At 42.0% G+C, this 14,630-nt stretch overlaps 1 protein-coding gene across 1 annotated transcript in view; it reads left to right on the plus strand.

The window, feature by feature from the left end:
• The first annotated feature begins 5,334 nt into the window (after positions 1–5,334).
• The window catches only part of LOC145359891 (pannexin-3-like), a 62,614-nt gene continuing 53,318 nt past the window's right edge, over positions 5,335–14,630 (plus strand). Inside the window, exon 1 of the mRNA XM_080214728.1 lies at positions 5,335–5,515. Coding sequence (XP_080070854.1) covers positions 5,335–5,515 — 181 coding nt within the window. The remainder of the gene's footprint in view (positions 5,516–14,630) is intronic.

Genomic DNA, 14,630 nt, shown 5'->3' on the forward strand with positions numbered 1-14,630 from the left:
CACCCGAGGAAATAGTTTCTGAACATCCACTCTATCTATCCCCCTCATCATCTTATAAACTTCCATTAAGTCACCTCTCATCCTCCTCAATTCTAAAGAGAAAAGTCCCAGTTCCCTCAACCTTTCCTCATAAGACCTACCCTCCAAACCAGGCAGCATCCTGGTAAATCTCCTCTGCACTCTCTCCAATGCTTCCACATCCTTCTTATAGTGAGGTGACCAGAACTGCACACAATATTCCAAATGTGGTCTCAGCAATGGTAACGCAATTGAATGTGAAGGGGAGATGATTGAATTCTCTTTTGTTGGAGATGGGCATTGCAATGTGTGGCATATCACTTGCTACTTATCAGTCCAAGCCTGAATATTGTCCTGGTCTTGCTGCACATGGACACAGCCTGCTACAGGTTCTGAGGAGTGGGAATGGCACTGAATCTTCAGTGTATATACTCACTTCTCAACTTATGGTTAGGAAGGTTATTGAACAAGCAGCTGAAGATGGTCACGCATTGACACAATCCTGAGGGCCTCCTGCAATAATGATCTGAGCTGAGGTGATTGACCTCCACCAGGGCCACCTGGTCCACATATGGTCAAAGAGCTAACCAGATTGGCCTCTAATATAACTATGGTATGATTCTAAGTGCAATTTCCATTGACACCAGTTTTTCTAGGAGTTCTTGATGCCATACCCAGTCAGATGCTGCTTTAATGTCAAGAGCAGTCACTGTTCCCTCACCTGTTGAGTTCAGTTCATTGGCCGTGATTGGGCCAAAAGCTGTATTGGGGTCAGGAGCTGAGTTGCCGTGGTGGAACCCAAACTGAACATCAGTGAGCAGCTTCCTGGGTACCTGCTGCTTGATAGCACTTTTGACAGCCTCTTCCTGATGATGGAAAGTAGGCTGATGGGAGCAGTAATTTGTTGGATTGGATTTGCCCTACTTTTTGTGTACAGAACATAAATGGGCAATTTTCCACATTGCTGGGTAGATGCCACTGTTATAACTGTACTGGAATAGCTTGGCTAAAGGTGTACACACCTTCAATCAAATTGCTGGAATACTGTCAGAACCCATAACCTTTGCATTATCCAGTGCCTTCAGCCATTCTCGATACTACATAGGAAACAAAAAGAACAAAAGAACAAAAACAGCCTGGGAAACAGGCCCTTCGGCCCAACGAGCCCGCACCGCCATTTTAACATTACCAGTCCCCCCCTCCACCCATGACCCTTATCTATTGTTTTATGGCCATCCACATTGAGGGAAACTAATTTAGGGACAATTTATTACTGCCAATCAGCCTAATAGCGCATCTTTGTGGTGTGGGAGGAAACTGGAGCACCTGGAGAAAACCCACGCAAGCATGGGGAGAATGCACAAACTCCCACAGACACCGGCCCAAATCCATGTGTCTGCACAGCAAACAGTGATAGTCACTGAGCTGTCGTGTTGCCCAGTATCTGGTCCAGTTTAAGTACACACTAACGACATGAAGCACTAGGCCAATCTTGAACAACCAAGAGCAGTGCAAGTACGACCCATCATGTATGCCCCTCGTTGGACAACAAGGCAGACTGACTTAAAACCTGTGAATGAAAAGAAAAGGGAGTGACGTTGAGCCTCCACTCTCCATCTGCAGGAATGGCAACATAGGTGGAGGTATCCAGAACCAAAGATCATAGTCTGAGGTTACAGGGTAGACTGTTTAAGACAGAGATGTGGAGAAATTTCTTTACCTAGAGAGTGGTGAGCCTATGGAATTCTCTACCACAGGAAGCAGTTAAGACATTGTATGTTGCCCAGAAGGAGTTATATATAGGTCTTGAGGCAAATGAATGGTGGAACAGACTTGAAGGACCTACTCATGTACCTATTCTCTATGTTTCTAGGAACCTTTCTATCCACTCACCAGTCGGATCCTGAGGAAGACATTGACATCATAGGAACATAAGGATTAGAAGAAGTAGGCAAATTCAGCCCTCTGAGCCTACTTTGCCATTGAATTAGATCATGGCTGACATCTCCCTGGTCTCAAATCCACTTCCCTACCTGTTCCTCATACCTCTTTAACCCATTTTTAAAATTAGAAATGTATCTATCTCCTTTTTGAAACCATTCAATGATTCAGACTCCGTTGCGTTATGGGGCAAGTTGCAAAAATTCACTGACCTCCGCTAGAAGTTGTTCCACCTCATCTCAGTCTTAAATCTGCCACCTCACAACTTACACCTGTGACCTCTTATTCTAGATTGCCTCATAGGAGAAAGCATTTGGTCTACATTTACTTTATCAATCCCATTTAAAATTTAATAAATCTCAATCAGATCTCCTCTCATCCTTCTAAATTCCAGGAGTATAAGCCCAAACTGTTTAATCTCTCTTCATATGTCAACTCTTTCATCCCCGCCATCAATTAGGTGAATCGTGACGATAGAGGTGTTTCTCTCTCATCAAATCCAGGAACTCAAGGATGGCCTACAGGCAGAGGCCACATGCAGACAGCTTTACATGAAACGCTGGCCTGAGTCCTCAAAGCAGTTTCCCCACAAGTTCTGCATATTTTTCATGTATACTGAGACTTGTTATACCCACATCAAAAAGGAACCCCTTGCCCTAGTTTTCACCTGCCAGAAATTTCATGATTTCAAAGATGGTTTTCCTGTAAGTGTTGAAACTGATCATCAGCCACTCAGAACTATGTTAAATAATCATTCTAACAAAGACTCTTCACGGTGCATCTGCGTGGCTGCAACACAAGGATGAACTGAATGTACAGGATGGACTGATACTGCATGGCCAGAGATTCATAACCCTCACCTCTCTGCAGAGGCACTCTATCCAGCAACTCCACCAGGGGCACCCAGGATTGAAAGCAACGAGGTACAGGGCAAAGGAATCACTCTGCTGGCCCTCCATATATACAGACATGGAGAGGATGTTTCCAGAAGGACTCAAGCTGCATCAAACCAAAGAGCCACTGCACCAACATCAAGCTTGGGTTGATAAGTGGCAAGTGATATTCATGCCACACAGTGCAATGCCCATCTCCAACAAGACATAATTCAACCATCTCCCCTTCACATTCAATTGCATTAACGTCACTGAGTTTTCCCACTGTACTAGGAGGGGGTTATCATTAATCAGAAATGAAACTGGACCAGCCATATAAATACTGTGACTCTAAGTGCAGGCTGAAGGCTGAGAATTCAGTGGCAAGCAATTCACCTCCTGAGTCCCCAAAGCCTGTTCACCATCTGCAAGACACTAGTCAGGAGTGTGATACACACTGACGTTTTCCAGGGGAATGGTAAAATAACATCTGGTCCGAGTCAGCTTGTATTTTGGGGAGTTTGAATTCAACTGCCTGCCAGATGTGAAGCACAACACAGTCATCATCAAACTCAAGAGACACTTCACCACATACAACATCCCTCAGAGGGTAATGATGGACAATGCTTGCCGGTTCATCTCCAGTGAGTTCAGGAACTTTTCACACACGTGGTACTTTGAGAATGTCATGAGAAGCTTCCTAGACCCACAGTCCAATGACCTGGTAGAATGGGCAATATGCAGGAAATATGCACGGGATCATTCAGATTACTGTGCTGTACTCGGCAGCCTGTGAAATGTGCCAAACAGGGTCTGCCCTCATCAGCATAGACAATGTTCTCCAGGCGTACTAGGACCACGATCCACATTGCCAAACAGCAAAATGAGTGTGACTGGCAACCAACTGGAGGGCCAACTAAGAGGGAAAAGGTACTATGATCGAAATGTTCACAGACTTTGCCCTTTAACATCTGATTAAATGGTCAGGATCCAGACCACACGACAAATTAGCAGTGACACACAGCAAAGCCCCGCAGTGAAACAGCCTGGGATGGTGCTCATCCTGGACAAAACCAGTATCATCTACTGTAGGTATCGGACCCAGCATCATCAATTGCCACAGTAATCATCATCAAACCTGCAGTCCAGGTTCCCAATGCCAGTGGAAATGGAGAATCCTCCAGAGGCCGACACAGCAAGTCCTACTGCCACTGGGTACACCACAAGGGAGCCGGATGCCACCCACTCTAGGACTCCAATGCAAAGGCATCTCCAACACAGCTAACTAACACAATCACACGTTCAGGGTCTACGGCTAAAACAATGCTCCAGAACTATGCCCTTGACTACTCTAAACTGCCTTCATTAAACAAAAATGGGGGTGAGAAAGGAAACGCAAGGGGCTATGCATCAGCTTCAGCAGCAGAACCTATGTTTCACACAATAGTTGTATGTTGTTAGCCAGTTCAATTTATGTGATGTAAATAATTTGTGCCCTGTGACTATTTGTGCACAATGTTACACCTCAATTCTACCAGTTATCTCAATTTAAATGGGAAATTTGTAGGCCGGGTGATGATGCAATGATACAGGTACATAAGAGATTGCATGTCAGTAGTGTGGGTGTTCTCCCTGGAGTGCAGGCTGACACACAGCATGTAAGAGCTGTTTAAAGTACACAATAAGCTGTTCTTGTTTGAAGCCCTTGGTCACTAGTCATTAGAATGCAGCACTTCAACAAACCTTGTGGTATCTTTAGTAAACATTTGCATTATTCTTGGTGTATCCTTAAAACATCGTTGGTATACCAGTGAAGTATGCTAGCTGTAAGGCTTCATCCTGAGTTCTTCAATTTCTCAGCGCAGCCAATCTGCTTTCAATTCTGTTCAGGCAGCAATGCTTTGATGTGGTTGTGCTTGCAGTCATTGGGCAGAAGCAATCTGGTTTGGTTTGTGAAAGCAGCATTTACTCTGAGCTGTGCGTGGAACTGGAAGCTGGGTCACTCCATAAATAGCTGCTTGGCTCCAAATTGCATCAGAGGTCTTGTCAGTAAGCCTCTAATTTGACTTGTGTTACTCTGTGTTTAGGGTTGGGTTGGTCTGGTTAAGATTGCATGGCTCTGGATAGTAAGGAATGTGGTATCTGTTTCTCCTTCTCATTTACTGTAGTTGGTTCCACTATATGACAAGGTTGCTGGTTCCTGGCACTATGAAGTTTGTAATTAGTCTTGGCCCAGCCCCTTTTCCTATATAATTTCCTAGCAGTGGGATAGATCCCACCAGTCCCACTGCTTTGCTGCATCTCTCTTATGTGAACTGGGCACCAACTATTTCATGCTACCTTGTTCTCTATTTTGTTTTAAACAAAACTCTCTGAATTAGTGTGGTTCTCAGTTCATTTGCGTTGCAGATCTTTCATTGCTTTGCTTAAATTGTTCCTTTCCTTTCTGTGCCTGTGTTGCTCTATATCTCTGTCTTTATTGTCAATCCCATTCTCAGTCAGAATGTCTTTTGCCAGTATAGCAACGGAGTTTATTTTATCTGATTCTCTCATCCGGGAACCAAAGGATTTACGGGCCAAGGGCTTGCGTTTAGAGCTGGCCACTGACCGAATGATTAAATTCATTTCTGTGGGACTCCCTCTTCTCCTGGTCTCGGCTGCATTGGCGAAAGAAATCTCTCTCAGTGAGTCTCAAACTGCTCGGTTTCAGTAACTTTAAAATTAATCATAGAATGGTTCATTAATCAATGGTTTAATGTTAGCAAATAAATATTAATAATTAGCTAATGGATTATTACAATATTACTAATGTTACTGAATATGGTAAGATCAATTTGTTTACATTGTTGATGCTTCCTAAACGGCTAGTTAATGTAAAGTTACTTTGTTGATGGTCAATCTATGCTTGTTTAAGGCATTATGCATGTTAAATGATATCCAATAATCAATTAAACCTTTGAAATGGTTAATTAAATACTGTTTAATGAAGCATAAGAAACTAGGAATCCAGAGCAGCAGATAATTTAAACCATTCAGATTGGTTTGTTTGAGTTTGCCTTTATTGGCTCTTGTGATGTGCTTATTCCACCTGTTGAGGCAATGGTCGTACCCTTCTGTAGGTAACTGAGGTTTTCCTGTGAATGCCACCCTTACGTTCACTCCAAGCTCTCAATCTATACAAACAAGAGTAGGTCTATCAGTCCCTCAAGGCTGTTATCCAATTAGATCATCCCTCAACTCCATTTTCCCACTTTGTTCCACATTTCTTAATACACTTACTAACAACAACCTAACAATGTTAGTCCTGAATTTTTCAGTTGACCCCCTTAACATCATTGTCATATTCTAAATCTTTAAGTCCTAACGTTATTCTGGTGAATCCATGCTGCCAATTTCTGCTTTGTCAAGTGCAGTGGCCAAAACAAAACTGTAGACAAGATGCAACCAGGAGATTTCCTCACTGTTGAATTCTAAGCTCCATACGTTAAAATCCAATATTCTATTAGACCTTCTGATTACTTTTTTTTAGGAACAATATAAGAAACAGGAGCAGGTGTAGGTCCTTTGACCACTTAAGCCTGCTGTACCAGTTAATAAGATTAGCCAATCTTCCACATCAATTCCACAATCCCGCCAGAGTGACCCATAGTGCCCAAAAAGCTATCAATCTCAGTCTTGAATACACTCAACAATTGTGCAGCCACATCTCTTTAGGTTAGAAAATTTCACAGGTTCAAAACACTGAGGGAAGCCATTTCTCCTCGTCCCCTTACCTTGAAACTATGACACCCTCCCATTGTTAGATTCTTCAGACAAGGGAAATAACCTTTTAGCATCTATGCTATCAAATCCTCTTAGAATCTTATATCTTAGAAATATTAACCTCTCATTCTTCTAAACTTCAAAGAATAAGGATTGATAATTGATCTCTCCTCACATGACAGCCTTCTCATCCCAAAAATTGATCTGGTGGCCATGATCTTCCAGCCCTTTCTGCCAGCAGGATCTTCTGGTCCTGCCAAAGGCAAGTCCCAGTGACAGATTCTCTGGCGGTGCGGCTAGCAAGCAATGCACATGGCCATTGACTTTGGCGGAACTGGAAGATCCCACTGGCAGCTAAGGGTGAAGCTCCTTCATCACCCAAAAACTCACCATGGGGACTGGAAAATCTGAGTGAATTACTATTGTTTTCACACCCTTGGCAAGTAAATTAGGCAGGGGACCAAAATTACAACAAACGGGACATCAGTGAATTAGATGGGTTTTTACAACAATCGACAATGGTTTCACAACCATCATTAGACTCTTTATTCTTATATTCCAACCCCTTACAATAAAGGGTAATTTTCTCACTCTACCTTCATATTAACTTTCTGTGATTTGGATACGAGGGTGTCAAAATCTACTTACATTGCAACATTTATCAGTGATCTTTCAGAAAATATTCTTCATGTCAAAGAGGAAATTTCAGACCTCCACATTATGCTCCATCTTTCTTCCTGGCCAATGACTTCACCTGTTTATATAAAGTTTTCTTTTCCTTCTACTGTTAATAAATCTGGATACACTACCTTCTATAACCTTACCCTAACCCTCATTGAAGTCACTCACGTTGATTGATCTTTGCAGCACTCCATTTTCCAGAGGGCACATGTTACCACCTGGAAAATGGTCAGTTTAATTTGACTCTATTTTCTATCCTCTGATCTAATTTTTGATGTCTTTTCCAGTCTTGATGAATCTTGCAAATGTAACAACAAATATTCTCTAGAAACATGGAGACATCATTTAAAACTTGACACAAGCACACAACAAATTCTGACAGAGGAGAGTTGTAGGGGACAAATGGAAAATACCTCAAGGGAGGACAATCAAAATAATAACACTGCACAAGGTGAAGGAAAATTGATGCCTCTGCAGATCAACCTAGCTCTATATTCAGGAAAAGAACAATATTTCTCAAATCCCATGAGCCTGATTCTTGTGCCACAAGAACCTTTTTTGTGGCACCTTGAGGACGGCCCTCTGAAAATACTGTACACTAAGTTTCCCCTTATCTGTCTGTGAGTTACATCCTCAGAAAAACCTTAGATTTGTTAAACATGATTTCCCTTTCTGTTGTTTATTCTGTTCAATCATATTGTGATATTTCCAGAGTTTTATCATGTCCTTAATAACAGATTTTACTGTCCTAATGCCTGACGTCAAGCTAACCAATCTATAACTTTACTGTTTTCTATCCCACTTCTTTATTGAACAGTGGGGTTGTATTTTCTACATTAAGCTCCAGTGAGAACATACCAGAATCTAAAGAATTCTATCAAAGCCAATACATTCCCTACAGTTGCCTCCTTTAAAATCCAGGATACAGACCATCACATTCAAGGAATTTGTCAGCTTTTAGTCTGCTAATTTCTCCAGTAACTTTTCTTTATTGATGTTATTTTAAGTTCACCACTCTTAATGACCCTTGCTTCTCAAATATTCTTTCTGTCTTCTACAGTGCACCATGAAGACAGACTCAATTTTTTCTCAATGTCTTTGCCACTTCCTTATTTGTCACTGTAATTTCTTCTATCTCTGCCTCTAAGGGGCTTATGTTTACTTCTGCTAATCTCTTCTTTTTATACTTGTAAAAACTCATACAATCTGATTTTATATTTCTTGCTAGTTTAATCTTAGTGTATTTTCTTCCTCTGTAACAATTTTTTAATAGTTGTTTGCTGATTTTTAAAATGCCCCCAATCCTCAAGCCTGACACCATTTCATAGAATCACCATAGAATCATAGAACCCTACAGTGAAGAGAGAGGTCCTTCAGCCTCTTTCTAACAACACTGTAAGTCTCTTCTAATCTAAAATTAACCTTAACTCTCTTGTTAGTCATGATTATGCCACATTTCCAGTTGAGTTTTTATTCTGGAAGGGAATCTACATTCACTGAGAATTATGACATATTTGTTGAAATGTTTGCCAATGCATATCTACTGTACCCATAACTACCAAATTACTTTAATTAAATTTCATCATCTATCATAATCAACTCAATCCTTACATTTCTATAATTGCCTTTGTTTAAATTTAAGACCTTAAGTTTGGACATAACCACATCAATCTCAAATTTAACATAAACTTACATCATCCCCAGATGGTCATTTAGTTGTTAACAAACCCAATATCATTACACAATATCAGATCTAAAATAGCATGTCCCATAACCGGCTCCTCAACATGTTGCTCTAGAAAACTGTCTTAAATATGTGCCACAAATTAGTCTCCCTCAATGTGGATGGCCATAAAACAATAGATAAGAGTCATGGGTGGAGGGGGGGAACTGGTGGTGTTAAAATGACGGTGCAGGCTCGTTGGGCCAAAGGGCCTGTTTCCCAGGCTGTTTTGTTCTTTGTTCAAATTCCTTTTTGAAACTACTTTGATTGTCTAGTGTAATATTAAAGCACTTATTACATGCTCCTCCAATTTCCTGATATATACTCTGTCCTACAATTTGATTACAGCTCAGGGATATGCAACTTACTCACAACAATGTTTTCTACCTTCGTGATTTTATATCCTGATTTTCTGGGCTAAGATCCTTCTCCTATATCTCATCCTTTATGATCAAAGCTCACCCATCTCTTCTTCCATTTTGGTTAGCTTTTCCACTTGTCGCACACCCAGAAAATGTAGTTGGCAATTTTAGATACACTGAAACCACATCTCATTAATGGCTACATGACTAAACTCATTTGTCCCCTTTTTGTGCCATTAGTTTATTAATCTTGTTACGAATGCTTCATGTTTTCTGATATAATGTCTTTAATTTTAACTCTTTTCTGCTGTTGCTGTTGTCATGAATGCCAGTTATTTAACTTCCTGACTCTTCCTGACACAGTCTGCTTGGTTTTGCCTAAATCAGAGGTCAAATGTTTCCCTCTGGGTTCAGGAAACCAACATAGTGACTTTTCCTGGTTTCCAATCCCTCACATTCCATTGCCCACTGAGAGAGGAGTAGCTATGGCCCCGGTTTTTACAGATTCAGGATTGTGCTTTATTTAAATGTGCCATGCAGCCATTAATACATTAATGTTTGACTGGAGAAATTGATGCATCTTTAATTGGAGAATGGCAGAGGATTAGCACTTGGGGCAGGGATGTCTCCCGCTTCTCTGGCATTTGATGCTGGAGAACCAATGCAGCATGGGAAGAGCTGAAAAGTCAGCGTTCCAGGTAAAGGAGAGAGGGCACTTTCACCTTGATGTGCCCTTTCAATAACATAAGTAAAATTACTAATCACAGCTACTAGGTTGGTATTGTGAAAGGGAAGCTCCTCCACAAGGTAACTGATGGCTGTAGCTTTGGCCTGTTGGTATTGGGAGCAAAGTCTTCTTTTAAATTCATTCTCGGGATGTGGGTGATGTTGGCTAGACCAGCATTTCTTGCCATCCCCAATAACTCTTGAGAAAATGGTGGTGAGCTGCCTTCTTAATCCCCTGCAATCCATGTGGTGTAGGTACACACACAGTGCTGTTAGGGTGGAAGTTCCAGGATTTTGTCCCTGCAACAATGAAGAAACAACAATATATTTCCAAGTCAGGATGGTCAGTGGCTTCGAGGGGAACCGCCAAGTGGTGGTGGTCTGTTGCCCTTGCCCTTCTAAATGGTAAAGGCTGTGAGTTTAGAAGGTGATGTCAAGCCTTGGTGAGTTCCTGCAGTGTATAATGTACATTGCTGTCACCGTGGTGTGGGGAGAATGATTGTTTGTGGATGGAGTGTCAATCAAGTGGTTTTGCTCTGGATAATCGTGAGCTTCCTGAGTGTTGTATAAGCTGCATTCATCCAGGTAAGTGGAGAGTATTTCATCACACTCCTGACTTGTGCCTGTAGATGATGGGTATTTAAGAAGGGAACTATTCACCACAAGATTCCTAGTCTCTGACCTGTTCTTGTAATCACAGTATTTCTCTGGCTGGTTGAGATGTTTCTGGTTAATGATAACTGCCAAGATTCAGTAATGGTAATGCCACAGAGTGCTGTGGGAAGTCATCTCCAGGAAGCTGCCATGGAAACCTTCAATTGATCTTTGATAATTTGCCTTAAGCTTACCCTAATTGGCTTGTCTACAGGTAGCTTTCTGGGAAAATGGCTCAAGGGTGAGATGGTGCTGGCAAACCACCACTTTGGCTGATGGTGCAAAGTTACTGCCTATCCACATCCATTCCCATCCCTGTATTGGGGTGAAAATTCTGCCCTTGTCTCATGGAAGGCCACTTCCATATTGCAGTTTATACATATATAAGGAGCAAGAGGGTAGTTGGGAATGGGTAGGTCCACTCAAGAACAAAGAAGGGGATTTCTGAGTGGAGCCAGAGAAAATCAAAGAATCATCAGTGCAGAAAGAGACCCTTCGAGTCTGCACCAACTACAATCCCACCCAAGCCCTGCCCCCACATATTTTACCCGCTAATCCCCCTAAACTAAACATCTTAGGACACTAAGGGGCAATTTTAGCACGCCCAATCAACCTAACCTGCACATCTTTGGACTGTGGGAGGAAACCGGAGCTCAGAGGAAACCCACGCAGACACGAGGAGAATGTGCAAACTCCACACAGACAGTGACCCGACCCGGGAATCGAACCCAGGCCCCTGGAGCTGTGACGCAGCAGTGCTAACCACTGTGCTACCGTGCCGCCCTGGGTGAAGTCTTTAGTGAATGCTTTGCATCAGTGTTCATAAAGGAGAAGGGCATGGTGAATGGTGAGCCTGGGGTATGTTGATTTTCGAGGGCATGTCGATATTAAAAAGGTGTTCTGTGATTTGAAAAGCATTAAGATCGACAAGTCCCTAGGACCTGATGGGATCTATCCCAGAACACTGAAGAACGCAAGGGAAGGAATTGCTGTGGCTTTGTACAAAATTTTATATCTCCTTTAGTCACAGGAGAAGTCCCAAAGGACTGCAGAATAACCAACATGGTTCCTTTGTTTAAGGAGAGCAACAAGGGTAATCTGGGAAATTTGCTGGGGAGAGTTATAGAACAAAGAGATCGAGGAGTACAGGTTCATAGCTCCTTGAAAGTGGACTCACAGGTGGACATGGTGGTGAAGAAGGCATTTGGCATGCTTGGTTTCATTGGTCCGAACATTGAATACAGGAGTTGGGATGTCTTGTTGGAAGTTGTATAAGACATTGGGAAGGCCACACTTGGAATACTGTGTGCAGTTCTGGTCACACTATTATAGAAAGGATATTATTAAACTAGAAAGAGTGCAGAAAAGATTTACTAGGATGCTACCAGACTCAATAGTTTGAGTTATAAGGAGAGACTGGATAGACTGGGACTTTTTCCCCTGGAGCTTAGGAGGCTTAGGGGTGATCTTAAAGAGGTCTATAAAATAATAATGATAAGGTAGATAGTCAACATTTTTCCCAAAGGTTGGGAAGCCTAAAACTAGAGGGCGTAGGTTTAAGGTGAGAGGGAAGAGATACAAAAGGGTCCAGAGGGGCAATTTTTTCACACAGAGAGTGGGTGAGTGTCTGGAACGAGCTGTCAGAGGTAGCAGTAGAGGCGGGTACAAAGCATTTAGACGATTACGTGGGTAAGATGGTTCAAAGGGATATGGGCCAAATGTGGGCAAATAGGACTAGCTTAATGGTAAAAACTGGGTGACATGGACAAGTTGGGCCAGAAAGCCTGTTTCTATGCTGTAAACCTATATGACTCTAAATCACAAACTGGTGATTCTTACATCAGTGCTAGGGAAATTATTGGGGAAGATTCTTAGGGACAGACTTCACTCACATTTGGAAAAGTATGGGCTTATTAGCAATAGGTAGCATGGCTTTATGTAAGGGCAGTCATGTCTCACAAAGTTGATTGAGGTTTTTGAGGAAGTGAAAAAGATGATTGATGAGGGCAGGGTGGTGGATGCTGTCCACATGGACTTTAGTAAGGTCCCTCATGGCAGACTGATACAGAAGATGAAGTCACATGGGATCAACGGTGTGCTGATAAGATGGATACAGAACTGGCTTGGTCATAGAAGACAGAAGGTGTTTCTCTGACTGGAGATCTGAGATCAGTGGTGTTCTGCAGGGATCAGTGCTGGGATCCTTGTTGTTTGTTATACGTATATATAAATGATTTGGAGGCGACTGTAGATGGTCTGATTAGTAAGTTTACAGGTGGGGGAACTGCAGATAGTGAAGAGAATTGCCTGAGGATACAGCAGGATATAGATAGGTTGGAGACTTGGGCTGAGAAATAGTGATGGAATTTAATCTGGACAAATACAAGATGATGTATTTTGGAAAGTCTAATGCAGGAGAGAAGTATTCAGTAAATGGCAGAACCCTTGGAAGCATTAACATACAGAGGGATCTGGCTATAAAGGACAACAGTTCCCTGAAATTGGCAACACAAGTGGATAAGGTGGTCAAGAAGGTGCATGGCTTGCCTTCATTGGTCAGGGCATAGAGTATAAAAATTGACAAGTCATGTTGCAGCTGTATAGAACTTGAGTTAGGCTGGAATATTGTGCACAGTTCTGGTTGCCACACTACCAGAAGGATGTGAAGATTTTGGAGAGGGTACAGAAATGTTTTACCAGGATGTTGCCTGGTTTGGAGGGTTTTAGCTATGAGGAGCGATTGGACAAATTTGGTTTGTTTTCACTCGAACGTTGGAGGCTGAGGGGCGAACTGAAAGCAATTTACAAAACTGAGAGGTATGAATGGAATGGATAGTTGGAGTCTCTTTTCCAGGATTGAAATTACTAGGGGACATAGGTTCAAGGTAAAAGGGGGAAAGTTTAAGGGGGAAAGGGGGGATCTTATTGAAACATATAAGATGATTAGAGGTTTAGATAGGGTGGACAGTGATAGCCTTTTTCCTCGGATGGAGAAAGCTAGCACGAGGGGGCATAGCTTTAAATTAAGGGGGGGTAGTTATAGGACGGATATCAGAGGTAGGTTCTTTACCCAGAGGGTGGTGAGGGATTGGAATGCCCTGCCTGCTGCAGTTGTAAATGCGCCTAGTTTGGGGGCGTTTAAGAGATCCGTGGATAGGTTTATGGATGAAAAGGGATTGGTTTAGGTTAGAGGGTCATTGTTTTTTAACTGGTCGGCGCAACATCGTGGGCCGAAGGGCCTGTTCTGTGCTGTAATGTTCTATGTTTAAAGGAGATGTGAGAGCCAAGTTTTTTTATGCAGAAGGTATGCACTGCCAGAAGAGGTGGTTGAAGCAGATACAATAGCAATGTTTTAGAGGCATCTTGACAGATACGTGAAAAGGCCTGGAATAGAGAGATATGGATCATGTAGAGGCAAAAGGTCTTTGGTTTAGAAAGGTATCATGTGTCAGCACAAGCTTGGTGGACTGAAGGGCCTGTTCCTGTGCTGTACTGTTCTTTGTTCACTGTACCTTTTCCTAAAAATATTTCTGCAAAATTGCTCCTTCTAACAATTGCCCTTTCTCAACAACTCCTGGGAGTAACTTCTTAATTTTCCATCTCAAAATCGTACATAATTGCCAAAACATCATTAACTTTCTTATGATAATGAAAGATAATCCCAGTTTTTGAGCCTTTTTCATCATTTCCAGTACCATCCCAATGGGTCTCTAATGATTCATTCCATATTTCTGATGCACAAATTGTTGAATGTTCAAAACTACCCCCAATATGGCTGAACCAACAATTTGGACAAACAAAATTTCACTTGCCAGCCATTTATATTTAATGCCCCTGTATCTAAAACACAGGAATATTTACATTTTCTACCTACATTCCATTGGAATCTGA

Source organism: Carcharhinus amblyrhynchos, chromosome 29 (genome assembly GCF_965287045.1).
Source record: "Carcharhinus amblyrhynchos chromosome 29, sCarAmb.v2.hapA, whole genome shotgun sequence".
Taxonomy (NCBI): Eukaryota; Metazoa; Chordata; class Chondrichthyes; order Carcharhiniformes; family Carcharhinidae; genus Carcharhinus; species Carcharhinus amblyrhynchos.